The following is a 13,551-nucleotide window of genomic DNA, read 5'->3' on the forward strand; positions in this document are numbered from 1 at the left end:
TGGCAACAATTGTGAGGCTGGCCCAGGACCGGGCAGTGTTTCTTTCTGTTGTACATAAGGGTCACTATGAGTTGGTACCTACTTGAGGGCACCTAACAACAACAACGATAACAACAACCTTGTGATTCAAACAGACCTTGTGGTCCAGTGCTTATCCTTCAGCGACACACCAGGACGCTGTGACCTATCAGAACTCTGTTGTGCTTGTAGTTTGTTGTTGTTAGGTGCCATCTAGTAGGTACCGACTCATAGCGACCTTATGCACAGCAGAACGAAACACTGCCCGATCCTGGGCCAACCTCACTGTTTTTGCCACACTTGAGTCCATCGATGCTGCTACTTTGGCCAATCCATATTGTTGGGGGTCTTCCTCTTTTTCTCTGACCCTCCACCTTACCAAATATGATATCCTTCTCCAGTGACTGGTCCTTCCTGACAATATGTCCAAAGGATGAGAGATGAAGTTTGGCCATCTTGGCCTCCAAGGTTGTGCTAATGCTTATTAAATCTTTCTGGTTTTCCTCTTTTTTTTTTTGATGTGCAAGTGTATTCTTTTTCTTTGAGGTTAACTTGTAATTTATTAATTTTTTCCCTGCTCAAAACAATCTGTTTTATCTTGAAATCTACTTGGCTTCCTTGCCATTTGGAAGTTCTGTATCTACACCATTCCCTCTTTTTTTACTTTGTAGTTGACTTCATTATACATTGATATCTTTGGTTCCCTATTTTTAGACTTGTAGATTTGTTTTACTTTAAATACTTCTATATCTGAATTGAGTTCTGGGTAGTTTTACCATATATGTTAATCTAAGATTGTTGTCTGTTATTGGTTTTCAGTCCAAATAATACCCTTAGCATAATTTTTGTAAAATTGGTCTGGTCATTACAGATTCCTTTAATTTCTGCTTATCAGCAAATGTCCTAATTTTGCTGTCGTATTTGAGGACAACTTTGCTGGGTATATGATTCTTGTTTGACAATTTTCTTTTCTTGCAGAGTTTTGTTTACGTTATCCTATTGTCTTCTTGCATGCATTGTTTCTACTGAGAAATCAGAGCTTAGTCTTATTGGTTCTCCTTTGTAGGTAACTTTTCATTTTTTCTGAGCTGCTCTCAGGTTTCTTTCCTTGTCTTTTACTTTGGAAAGTTTGATTATAATATGTCTTGGTGATTTTCTTTGGCAATCTATCCTGTTTGGGGTTCATTCAGCTTCTTGTATGCATATCTTCTCGTCTTTCATTAAGTTAGGGAAGTTTTCTTCCAACAACTCTTCAACAATTTCATCTGTGTTTGCTTCTTCCTGTTGTGTAATTCCAATCACCTGTAAGTTGTTCCTCTTCATGATGTTCCATATAACTCTTAGGCTTTCTTCAGATTTATTTTTCATTCTTTTTTGTGAATTTCTTTCTAGCATACTAATATTGAGAGAAATCTTCAAGCTCACTAATCTGGACTTCCATTGTTTGGTATCTACTCACTACTCCTTTGCCCATTCAACGTATTGTCCATTTCTGAGATCTTTTGGATTTCTAATTTTAGGGTTTGTATTGTTTCAAAATTTGCATGTATTTTTTCTGTTCTTGTAGTTTTTCCTGAATTTTTCTCAAGTTTGTATTTTTTTCTCCTTGCTTTCTTTGATCTTTCTATTGATTCTTTGATGGTACCTAATTATCATTTTTTGGTTTTTGGTTTTTTTTTTTTCCCAGTTCCATCACCTTTTATTCCTCAGGAAAATTTTCTGGCTCTGCACCTTATTTGTTTGAGCCATTTTCTCTTGTTTCTTGAGCTCAAATTGTTGTCTTTGGGGCATTATAATGTGTATTTGTAAAAACAAGCAGAGCAGTTGTTTGAGTTTGACCAGAGGGGAGAAATATGTAGGAGCTCCTGGAATTCACAGAGCTCAAAAAGTGGTTGTGGAAGGGATGTGACCTTAGAGTTCCTGGCTCTAGATAAAATTCCTATTGGCCTAGGTGTTATCTCTCTTCAGGGTACTCAATCCAGAAGTATTTTGTGGGGGCCATTGATGGATCTGATTTCAGTGTCTATTAAGACCACTAGGAAGCTGGGACAGTGTGGCTGGTTTAATGCTGGTCTGGTGATCCTGCGGGCTCTGTAGGTCTGGAGCCAAGCCTACCTGAATTTAGACTTCAAAGTGGTGCAGCCAGCCCCCACCCCACACTGGTGTGGCTCCCAACCATGTGGCTCCAAAATCACAGAGAGATGAGTCTGCACTGGAGGTGGATAAGGGTGGGAGCTGGCCACACTTTTGGTCACTAGGAGAGCATGGAGAAAAAGAAGACATCACACCTTTTCTGTTGCCTCCTCCACTGCCAAAGCTGTTTACAAGATGGTACAGCTGTGTTTGGCCAGCTGTTCTCCCACTCTTACTGTCCCTGTTTGGCATTTCCTTCCAGCAAGCACTCTATCCACCTTTCTAACCTAGTTCAGGATGCCAGAATTTTCATCTGTGTCCATTTTATTTTGTCTTTTGTATCTTTGTTATAGAGGGTTCATATAGTGCGTCTGCCTAGTCAGCTGTCTTCGCCTCTACAACTTTTGTTTTGAGTTGTGTGTTGTTTTTTTTTAATATATTGTTGCTGTTTATAATCATCTTATTAATATCCTACATTGACTCTTCTTACTCATTTGAGCAATTTTTAAATCTCTGTTGCACCTGAATTTCATCAAGTTGGATGTTATTATATTATACCACATGGAAACATTGCTATATGATGAGATGGGAATTTATGGACTGACTGATTTTGGTGTTCTCTTTATTGCAGGAATTTTATGGTGATTACATTGCCGTGAATCCACATTTGTTTTCCCTCAATATTTTGGGTTGCTGCCAGGTATAAAAAATGAATTTATCACGTGGGAATTAATTCAGCAAGTAATTTGATTTATAAAAGAAAATTCAAATATTTTCTTTGTGTATATGTATTTAACAAAAAGGGTCGAAATTGGGATCCAGCCCAGCTATCCAGAACAACTCAGGGACTGACAGCTCTCCTTTTATCTCTGAAGAAATGTCCCATGATTCGTTATCAGCTTTCATCAGAAGCAGCAAAGAGACTTGCCGAATGTGTTAAGGTATAGCATTGCTTATCCCAGTTCCAGAACATGAAGGCCATTAATTTCCCTATGGAAGAGAATGCTACTTTATAGTTTAGAAAAGGAAAAAAAAAATTGTAGACCCAAGAAGATGATGTGTTAGATTACTGGCAAAGAGGTAGGCATTTGCAATTTAAAACCAAAAGCGACAAATTAGAGCTAAGGTTCTTAGGTTTTAACTCAGGAAACATCCACAAGCTATTCACGTATTTTGGCCCATTTAAACCAGATGTAAAATAGGGTTTCAAACCCTAATCTCATTTAAATAAAATACTAATCAGCTACGAAGCTGTTGATTCCTTTTATGGAAGGCCTATGCAGGTGCAAAAAAAAAAAAAAAAACCATTAAATGTGGTTCTATGTATTAGTTTCCTATTAATATCATCTTAATCTGCAACCAACTAATTGACCAAACCATCTTTCTCTCTCATCCACAGCAAGTGATAACAAAAGAATATGAACTTTTTGAATTTCGGCGAACTGAGGTTCCTCCATTGCTACTTATTTTAGATCGCTGTGATGATGCCATCACCCCATTGCTAAACCAGGTGTGAAATAGACCTTTATTCGGAAAATCCATGGTTTTAAGTAGTATCTATCAAAATGCAGACATGGAAATTAGCAGCATGATTCATTTCTTTGCTTCCTTATTTTCAGCTGTTCTTGTTTTTGCCTTGTGTTTCCTGATGTTTGTGTTTCATTATTATTCCCACCATACTTATCTTTGACTTTTCTTCTGTCTCATCCTTCCTTTTCTTTTCTACTACTATTTCCCACCTCTAATAAAGACAACTTTTAAATTCTACTGATAGTACTTTTCTGGTGTGTCTCTCTGTCTGCTCTTTTCCACTTGTGCGCCTATTACCTTAGTGCAGACCCTAATCTTCTGCAGGAATACTTAAATGGTCACCTAACTGACTCCCCACTTTTCATTTCTTCTCATGTTAGTATACCCCACAGACATTGTTGTTGTTGAGTGCTGTTGAGTTGGTTCTGAGTCATGGTGGTGGTTGGTTGCTATGTGCCATGGAGTCACTTCTGACTCATAGTGACCCTGTACAGGGTTTCCGAGGGTGTAAATCTTTACGGGAGCAAAGAGCCTCATCGTTCTCCCACGGAACAGCTGGTAGTTTCAAACTGCTGACCTTGCGGTTTGCAGCCCAGTTCGTAACCACAAGGCTACCAGAGCTCCTTGGTTCCAACCCATAGCAAACCTGTATAGAGTTTATGAGAAGCAGCTGGTGAGCTTAAACTGCCGACCTTGTGGTTCAAACTGACTTTGCAGTCCAGTACATTAGCTCACAGTGCCACACCAGGATTCCACACCACAAACATATTATTGTTAAATTACTTTTCTTAAAACACAGCTGTAATCCTATTAACCCCCTGGCTTAAAAATATTTATTGGTTTTCTTTTGCCTTGGGTTAAATCCAAAAGCAACAAATTAGAGCTAAGATTCACAGATTTTTAACTCAGGAAAAATCCACAAACTATTAAAGTCCTGGTGTAACGCTATGAGATAAATCACTGGACTGCAAGGTAGGTTTGAACCAAAAGGTCTGTAATTCAAACTCACCAACCACTCCTTGGAAACCTTAAACAGGGTCACTATGAGTCAAAATTGACTCGACAGCACTTAACAACAACAACAACTGGGTTAAGTATAAACTCATTAGCTTGGCATCCAAGAGTCGTCACAATAATGGCACAACCTCACATAAAACTAGACAGGTCACTGCTGTTCAAATATGCTCCCATGGTTTCTGCCACCATCCTTTTATTAATATTGTAACCTCTGTCTAAACTGTAGAATTTTTTAACTACTTTCTTTTCCATCTCTACCTATCAAAATACTTCCTTAAAGCCACTCAAAAGCCATGTAACTTTTCCTTGCAGTAAAATGTTAAATATTCTTCCTGTCAAACATTTTCTTTCTTTTCTCCCTAAGGTCACTGTACAACTTTGTGTCTCTTACATCTCATACTTTCTTGACATGCTGCATCTTTGTTTGTTTTCACCCTTCCTTTAAGACAGACTGTCTTACCAGTGTTTGTTCTCCTTCAAGTATAAGAACAGTACCTTGCTATTGGTGCTTTATTAATAGTGAATATGAATTTTTTGAGAAAGATTCACTCTGTTTCAGTTTCTTCCCAGCTTATAATGTTAATGCTGCGCGAAATCTGTGGTTCTGGAATGAAACTGCTCGGTGGTATAAGATAGCCTTTGTTGTTGTTAGTAAGTGCAGTCAAGTTGGTTTTAACTCATAGCAACCCTGTATGGGGTATCCAAGGCCGTAAATCTTTGTGGGAGCAGATAGACTCATCTTTCTTGTGGAGAGTGAGAAATAGCCTTATATAACTAAAATTCAAAGTAAAACATTCTCACTAGAGAAACTTTTGAACATATAAAAAAAAGTAGAAAGAAAAATTGTAGTTGTTGTTAAGTGCTGTGGAGTTGTTTCCAACTCCTAGCGACCCTGTATAGGGTTTCCAAGAGGGGTTGATGAGTTTGAACTGCCGACCTTGTAGTTCAAACCAACTTTGCGGTCTGGTGCATATCATACTGCACCACACCAGGACTCCAGAAAGAATAATAATTACCTGTAATTCTGTTTTCCAAAGACAATCAATTATTAACAAATTCCACTGAGGACCTGCTATGTACCAGATACTGTACTAAGTTCTTGAGATGAAAGGGTGAAAGATACAGTCTCTGCCCTCAAAGAGTCATGGTCCAATGGGAACAGAAGACAATTTAAATTATATGAGGGGGCCTCAAAAAGGTCATGGAAAAATTCCATAATCTTTTTATTCCAATTTTTTCCCATGAACTTTTTGAAGTCCCTTCATATAATAAAGTGTTGTGGTAGAAGTACATTATGCTACCTGTGAAACACGAAGCATTTTGTTGTACTTAAATACTCTAATAGAACATAATTTTTCAAGGATTCCTTCTTATATAAACTCTTAAATTATTTGATAAATCTAGATTGCTTAAAATGAAGTATACCAATATGAACTTTTCTAGCATATCAAGATTTAGAAGACAAATTACTGGAAATTACTTACTTTTGTTCTAATGGGCTTATCACTAAATTAATTTGTGCTCCATACATGGTGAGAAGGCAAAATTTGGGTTTTCTCCTTTCCAGTTTTACCAAGTAAGTTCATTCACTCTTTGTAAAATTGGAAACCAGTCCTTCACAGTTCATTTTAAGTAAAAATATAAAATAAAATGGATGCAGAAGCAAGTTTCTGAATGTGCCAGTGTTTTGATCAACTCAGAAGGTTTGTTCTGATAATATTAGTGTTCTCAGGATAAATATAGCACCACTGAGATCTGCAAGAGCACACTTCTCATGTCACAGAAAACCACAGAGGCATACAGGAAATGGTACAGCTTGTAACTGCAGTACCAATATAGCCCTATCTGTGAAGCCAAAAATATTCTCTTAATTCACAGGCAAAGAGGGAGCTAATGATAGATCTAATTTGTTTTCTTTCTATCAGGAAAATTAATCTTGTTACCCTTTTTCCAAAAGTGTAAAATCTAACAGTATTTTGACATTTGAGTGTCTAACCAATTAAGATACACTCTTAATGCTTATTATAGCATAAAATATTAATATAATTTGAATTAAATAGAGAAACCCGATATAAAAAGGGCTAATTACTAAGAATTTTATTAAATTTTATTTTCCTGAACATCTTCTGGTTCTACGTTTTGACATTTACCAATTTTTGTTGTTGTTGTTGTCATAATTCTTCATTTAGTGGACATATCAGGCCATGGTCCATGAGCTTTTGGGCATAAACAACAACCGGATTGATCTTTCCAGAGTACCAGGGATCAGTAAAGACTTGAGAGAAGTGGTCCTGTCTGCTGAAAATGATGAATTTTATGCAAATGTAGGTATTATTTTTGGTATTTTCTTTTATAAAGTAATTATTTTTATGTAATGAGGTTAATATGGGCTTCTTAGAATGGGAACCTGTATGGCATTTCATGAAGAAGGATGTAGCTAACCTGCATCCTAAGGAAAGCCAGAAGACTTGGATTCTGATCCTTTACAATATTTTTTTTCATAGAAACCACATACTTTAAAATTTTTTTTAACACAATTTAGGTACTTCCCTTCCTATGTAGTAGGCCTTTGTGAGAATAATAATGGTATTCATCATCAGTGTCCTGGCCTATGCCCAAGTTTGATAAGTATAATGGAATTTTTGCCTTTCAATTCTAACTGTATACAAGATTCTTTTTCACTTCTTTTAAATTGTCTGAAAGTCCGACTAGTTGATGGAACTGTATTTTTAACTTCCTTTTTCACAGAACATGTATTTGAACTTTGCTGAGATTGGTAGCAATATAAAGAATCTCATGGAAGACTTTCAGAAGAAGAAACCAAAAGAACAGCAAAAACTAGAGTCAATAGCAGACATGAAGGTAAATTGAACATGTACTTTTATGACTAACATGTAAGACTTTGGAAATGTTCATATAAGCAACATTTCTGGAATCTTCTAGGCCTGATGTCAATCTTGATTCATTATACTCGGTTTGAGACTTACTTTCTGGAGTAATGTCTCTCTTTAATAAACAATATAGTGAAAAATTCATAATAAGCCATGCTTCTTTCCATTCTTCAGTCATATTTGTACTGTTTAAAAATCCAGTCTGCTGACATATACCCATTCTTTTCTTTTTAAGCATAACAAAACGTCACGTGATTGAAAGTTGTAGGTTCCTTAGTCTGGGCAGAAAACAATCCCTGCTTCTTTTCTTTTTTCCATCTTAATACATGCCTGTCCTCAGTCAAGAAATAACAAAACCTCCTATTGATATTTCCCCATGGCAGGCATTTGTTGAGAATTATCCACAGTTTAAGAAGATGTCTGGAACTGTATCAAAGCATGTGACAGTGGTTGGAGAGCTGTCTCGATTGGTCAGTGAACGGAATCTGCTGGAAGTTTCAGAGGTTGAACAAGAACTGGCCTGTCAAAATGACCATTCTAATGCTCTCCAGGTATCTATTCAGTCCTATCTGATGAGCACTTACTATGTGTAAGTCACTGTGCCAATTTAACAAGAGATGCAAAGAATAAGAGGTACATCTTTTTTTTTTTTACCAATATGAAATTTACAGTCTAAGAAGGAGCTGAGACAAGAGCACAAATTATTATTTAAGGTAGATGGACCATAAGAGCCACAGGAGAAGTGCCTCATGCAATGAGGATTTCAAAGGGTTCAATCAGTTACTTGATTATGTATGAAAGTACCTCTGTCTACTAGCAGGAGCACTAAACTAGAATCAGAAGATTGGATTGCAGTATTTGGTTTGCTACGTCCTGGCTCTGTGATCCAGAGCTATTGACTTAATCTCTGAGTCAGTTTTCTCATTTGTAAAATAGGTATAACAATACTTATCACACCAGGTTGTTGAGCAATTTAAAAAGATAAAATACGTATGAAACTATATTGTCTAAGTTTTAAAAAAATTATTGTTGAACTTACGGTTTTATTTTCACAAATATGGGAATGTCTGCAACAAGTACACACTGATATGAGGGTCTAGAGAGACTGTATTCATTTCCTACGGCTACCATACACTGGGTAGCTTAAACAACAGATATTTATTCTCACAGTCCTGGAACCTAGAAGTCTGAAATCAAGGTGTTGGCCAGCCATGTTCCCTCTGAAGCCTTTAGGGGAAGAATTCTTTGCCTCTTTCTAGATTCTGGTAGTTGCCAGCAATCTTTGATGTTCTTTGTGTTGTGGCTGTATCCTCCATTCTCTTCCTCTGTGGTCTTATTATAAGGAAGCAGTCATTGCATTTAGGACCCAAACTAAATGAGTATAGCCTCATTTTAACTTAATTATTATATCGACAAAGACTTTATTTCCAGTTAAGGTCACATTCTGAGATTCTAGGTGGATGTGAATACTGGGGGACAACTATTCAACTCAGTATAAGCACAAGGGTGAATAAGATAGAATCCTTCTCCTTAAAGAGCTCACACTATAATAGGAAAGAAAAAAGTTTAAACCATGAATCATAATTCCATGCAATAAATGTTGGAAAAGGTATATGGAAACACAGAAAAAGGAGCAACTAATAAGCATAAAAGGCTTTTTAGAGAAGATGGCATTAGATTTGCGTATGGACAGATTAATAAGTAGGAGTGTATCATGCAGAGAAAGGGAGGAAACATTCTTGTCAGAGAATGCAGTCATGGAGATGTGAAAAAAATAAAAACAAAACAGTGAGGCAGTTCCATGTAGCTAATACAGGGTACAGTATGAAAACTGGTTGTACATAAGCCAAAAAAAGTTAGGGGACTAATTAGACCCTTAATCTTAAAATGACTGGGTACTACCACAGGAGTTAAAAGGAAAGACCCTGGTCTCCATATTTACAGTCTAACTTAAGAAGCAAAATTAAAGACAATTAGATGATGTTTCAAGATAGCATTTAAGTAGCTCAGAATTATGATACTGATTATAATAAGATACGAGGTTATTTAGGACAGTTTCTCAGAGAAGATGTTATTAGGATGACCTTAAAGAATGATTGGAATCTGAAGGAGGTTTTCAGACAGGGAAAACAGCAAAAGCAAAGTGCAGAAGTATGCAGGAAATAATAAAGTTTGACCTGTTGAGAGTGGGTCTGGAAGAGAAATAGGAGATAAAATTTAATTGGTGAACATGAACTAATTTATGGAGAGGCTAGTGAGAGAAATTTTTGCTTGCCAAGTAGACAAAAAAAGCCCTGGTGGTACAGTGAGTTAAGCATTGAGATGCTAACCACATGGTTGACAGTTCAGACCCACTAGCTGTTCCTCAGGAAAACAATGAAGCTGTCTGCATCCATAAAGATTTACAAACTCAGAAAGAAGAGCAGTCCTCTGTCCTATAGAGTTGTTATGAGTTGGAATTGACTTAGTGGGAATGGTTTTGGCTTTTGGTTTTTTGAGATTGGCAAAGAGATCCTTTGTAAGGTCTTATGTAGAAAGTTGAGGGGATGAAAGCAGTGTTTTAGGAAATTATTGGAAATTTAATCTAATAAGAATGCTTTCGAGATGGAAAAACTAAAGTCAGAGGCTAGTAGATTCCTAGTGACATTAATAAGGGGCAGATCTGAACGTATTCAAAGGTGAGAAAACAAGACTTTAATGTGGATGTAAGGGTAGCAGCCAGCACAAAACACATGATCCCAAGGGTCATAAAAAAATGGCAAAATATAATTTAGGATTAAAAGTCCTTTGGGATATAGCCATTTCTAAGCCACTAGTAAGAAACACAAATCCTAATTAATTACCCATTGCTCTCTAGTAGCTTCCAACTCATAGTAACTCTATAAGACGGGAAGACTGTCCCATGGAGTTTCTAAGGTTATAATCTTTACAGAAGTGAGCTTGAACTGCTGACCTTTGGTTAGCAGCCAAGTGCTTAATCACTGCGTTGCTAGGGTTCCTTTCCTAATTGTTGTCGTTGTTAAGTGCTGTTGAGTTAGTTCCCACTTTGTGGTTCCCAGTGCAGCACTGATCCTATAGCGCACACCAGGAGACCACTCCTAATTATTAAGAGTCCTGGGGTGGCACTGTAGCATAAAACGCTGGACCACAAGGTCGGCAGTTCAAACTCACCAAAAACTCCTTGGAAACCCTATACAGGGTCACTATGAGTCAGAACCAACTTGATAGCAGTTAATGACAATAATTATTCTAAAGCTTAGTCTCTTTCTTTCGTACAGTTCTATTTTATTTATAAAATAAAGTTGGCATGATATAATGTAAATACCATAGGTTTTACAGCCTGGCTCTCCTGGCTTATATAATCCTGTCTCTACTTAACAAAGTTTCTTTGGGGAAATTACTTTGTTCAAGCCTCAGTTTCCTATCAGTAAAATGGGGGTAGTGATTTCAAACTTTTTGTTAGAAGGATTCAACAAGATATATAAAATACTTCACATATATTAATAAGCCCTGGTGGCACTGTAGGATAAGCACTGGACTGTGGCATTGTGGGATAATGCGCTAGCCTGAAAGGTCAGTTTGAACCGCAAGATCGGCGGTTCAAACTCACCAGATGCTCCTTGGAAACCCTATACAGGGTCGCTATGAGTCAGAACTGACTCGATGGCATTTAACAACAAACCACAAGGTCAGTCGTACAAGCACACCAGTTATTCTGTGAGAGAAAGAGGAGGCTGTCTTCTCCCGTAATGATTTACAGTTTTGGAAACCGGATATAGAATCACTATGAGGCTGAATCAACCCAATGGCAGTGGGTTTGGTTTGGTTTTGGTTTCCCATATAATAGGTGTTTTGTAGATATCCTTTCTCTAAGCATAATATATATTTTATGAGAAAAAATATATTTAGAGAATATCTTAGAGAAAGCATATTGTTGTTGTTGTTAAGTGCCATCGAGTCGGTTCCGACCCATAGCGACCCTATATAGGGTTTCCGAGGGTGTAAATCTTTACGGGAGTAGAAAGCCTCATCTTTCTCCCGCGGAGCGGCTGGTAGTTTCGAACTGCTGACCTTACGGTTCGTAGCCCGATTCGTAACCACTACGCTACCAGAGAAAGCATATACATATATATATATACACACACACACAAAGTCGGTTTGATCCACAAGGTGGATGGTTCAAGCTCACCAACTACTCCTCAGAAACCCTCTAAAGGGTCACTATGGGTCAGAACCAACTTGATGGCACTTACCAACAACAGCAACATGTAAAAGTATGGTACAACCAAAAGAAAGAAATCCATCTATGGTGATCTAGTTATACTGAAGTCTTTTCCGAGTTTTATAGTAGTTGGTTTTCAGTTTTTTTAAATGTTTGTCAAGGTTTCCTCTGAAAGCACTACCATTTTTTAAATCATAAATATGCTGTTTGTTTTATATTTATGAGAAGTACTCTGTCATCTCTATATTAATGGTGCCCCTGTGTTCTTAAATCTTCACAGAGAATTATAAGTTTTTAGGCTAACTTTATTATTTCTTTTTTTAGCTGTAAAAAAATACATATAACACAATGTGTGCCCATTCACCATTTTTTTACATGTACAATTCAGTGACACCAATTGTATTAATGAATCATGTGAAACCATCACCATTTTCTATTGTCAAGTTTTCTATCACCATAAACAGATACTCAGTGATTCCTAAGCAGTGACCTCCCTGTTCTCCCTCCCTTCTGCTCCTGGTAACCACTAATAAACTTTGGTTTGTACACATTTATCTATTCTAGATAGTTCAGATAAATCAGATTATAAATATTTGTCCTTTTGTGATTGACTTGTTTCAGTCAAGCATGATGTTTTCAAGGTTCGTATGTATTTTAGCATATATCAGGACTTTGTTTCTTTTTGTGACCAAATCATATTCCATTGTATGTATACACCACATTTTGTTTATCCATTCTTCTGTTGATGGACATCTTGCTTGTTTCCACCTTCTAGCTATTGTAAATAATGCTGCCTTTAGCATTGGTATATGTGTCTGCTTGTGTTGCTACTTTCAAGTCTCTTGTGCATATACCTAGAAGTAGAATTTGGGAGCTATATGTTATTTCCATCTCTCTACGACTTGACGGCACTTAATAACAACAACAATCCCTTCCTTGGCATTCTGGTCTGGTGTTGTACGATAAGCATGATTCTTCTAGCCCAAAGGTCAGTGGTTCAAACCCAGCTGCTCCCTAGAAACCCTATACAGGCACTTAACAGCAGCAACATGGTGGTTCAGTGTTCACCCTAAACTATTTTCCACAGTGTCTATACCATTTTGCATTCCCACCAACAAAGGGCAAGACTTCCAGTTTCTCCAATTCCTTGCCAACAATTGTTGGTTTCCGGATTTTTGGGTTTGTTTTTGTTTTTTTAAAATCTTAGTCATTCTACTAGGGGTGAAGTGGTGTCTTATTATGGTTTTGATCTGCATGTCCATGTGGACTAAGAGGAGTCCTGGTATGGCAGGTTAATGTGCTGGACTGCAGGGTCGGTTAGAAGCGCATGGTCAGTGGTTCAAGCTCACCAGCCCCTCTTTGGAAACCCTATACAGGATTGCTGTGAGTCAGAACTGACTCACAGCGCTTAGCAACAACACTGATTAATAATGTTGAGCATCTTTCATGTGCTTGTTTGGCCATTTGTATTTCTTCTTTGGTGAAATATCTACTCATATCTTTGGCCTCTCTTTTGATTGGGTAGTTTGTCTTTTTATTGTTAAGTTGTAGCCATTCTTCATATGTTCTGGATATAAACCCTTATCTGACATATGGTTCCCTAAAATTTTCTCCCTTTACCTTGCTGTTAATGTTATTTGTTGAACAAAAAACTTTAATTTTGATTAAGTCCAATTTATTTATTTTGTCATTTGTTGCTTATGCTTTTGATGACATGGCTAATAATATATATATATTTTT

General features: G+C 37.1%; 1 protein-coding gene across 1 annotated transcript in view; it reads left to right on the forward strand.

Moving 5' to 3' along the window:
• VPS45 (vacuolar protein sorting 45 homolog (S. cerevisiae)) overlaps nt 1-13,551 on the forward strand; it is a 114,084-nt gene that overhangs the window by 10,227 nt on the left and 90,306 nt on the right. Inside the window, exons 5-10 of the mRNA XM_006861353.1 lie at nt 2,783-2,851; nt 2,955-3,092; nt 3,551-3,661; nt 6,888-7,022; nt 7,447-7,560; nt 7,973-8,140. Of these exons, the coding sequence (XP_006861415.1) occupies nt 2,783-2,851; nt 2,955-3,092; nt 3,551-3,661; nt 6,888-7,022; nt 7,447-7,560; nt 7,973-8,140 (735 nt within the window). The remainder of the gene's footprint in view (nt 1-2,782; nt 2,852-2,954; nt 3,093-3,550; nt 3,662-6,887; nt 7,023-7,446; nt 7,561-7,972; nt 8,141-13,551) is intronic.

The sequence above is a fragment of the Chrysochloris asiatica genome, unplaced genomic scaffold (assembly GCF_000296735.1).
Source record: "Chrysochloris asiatica unplaced genomic scaffold, ChrAsi1.0 scaffold00042, whole genome shotgun sequence".
Classification (NCBI taxonomy): domain Eukaryota; kingdom Metazoa; phylum Chordata; class Mammalia; order Afrosoricida; family Chrysochloridae; genus Chrysochloris; species Chrysochloris asiatica.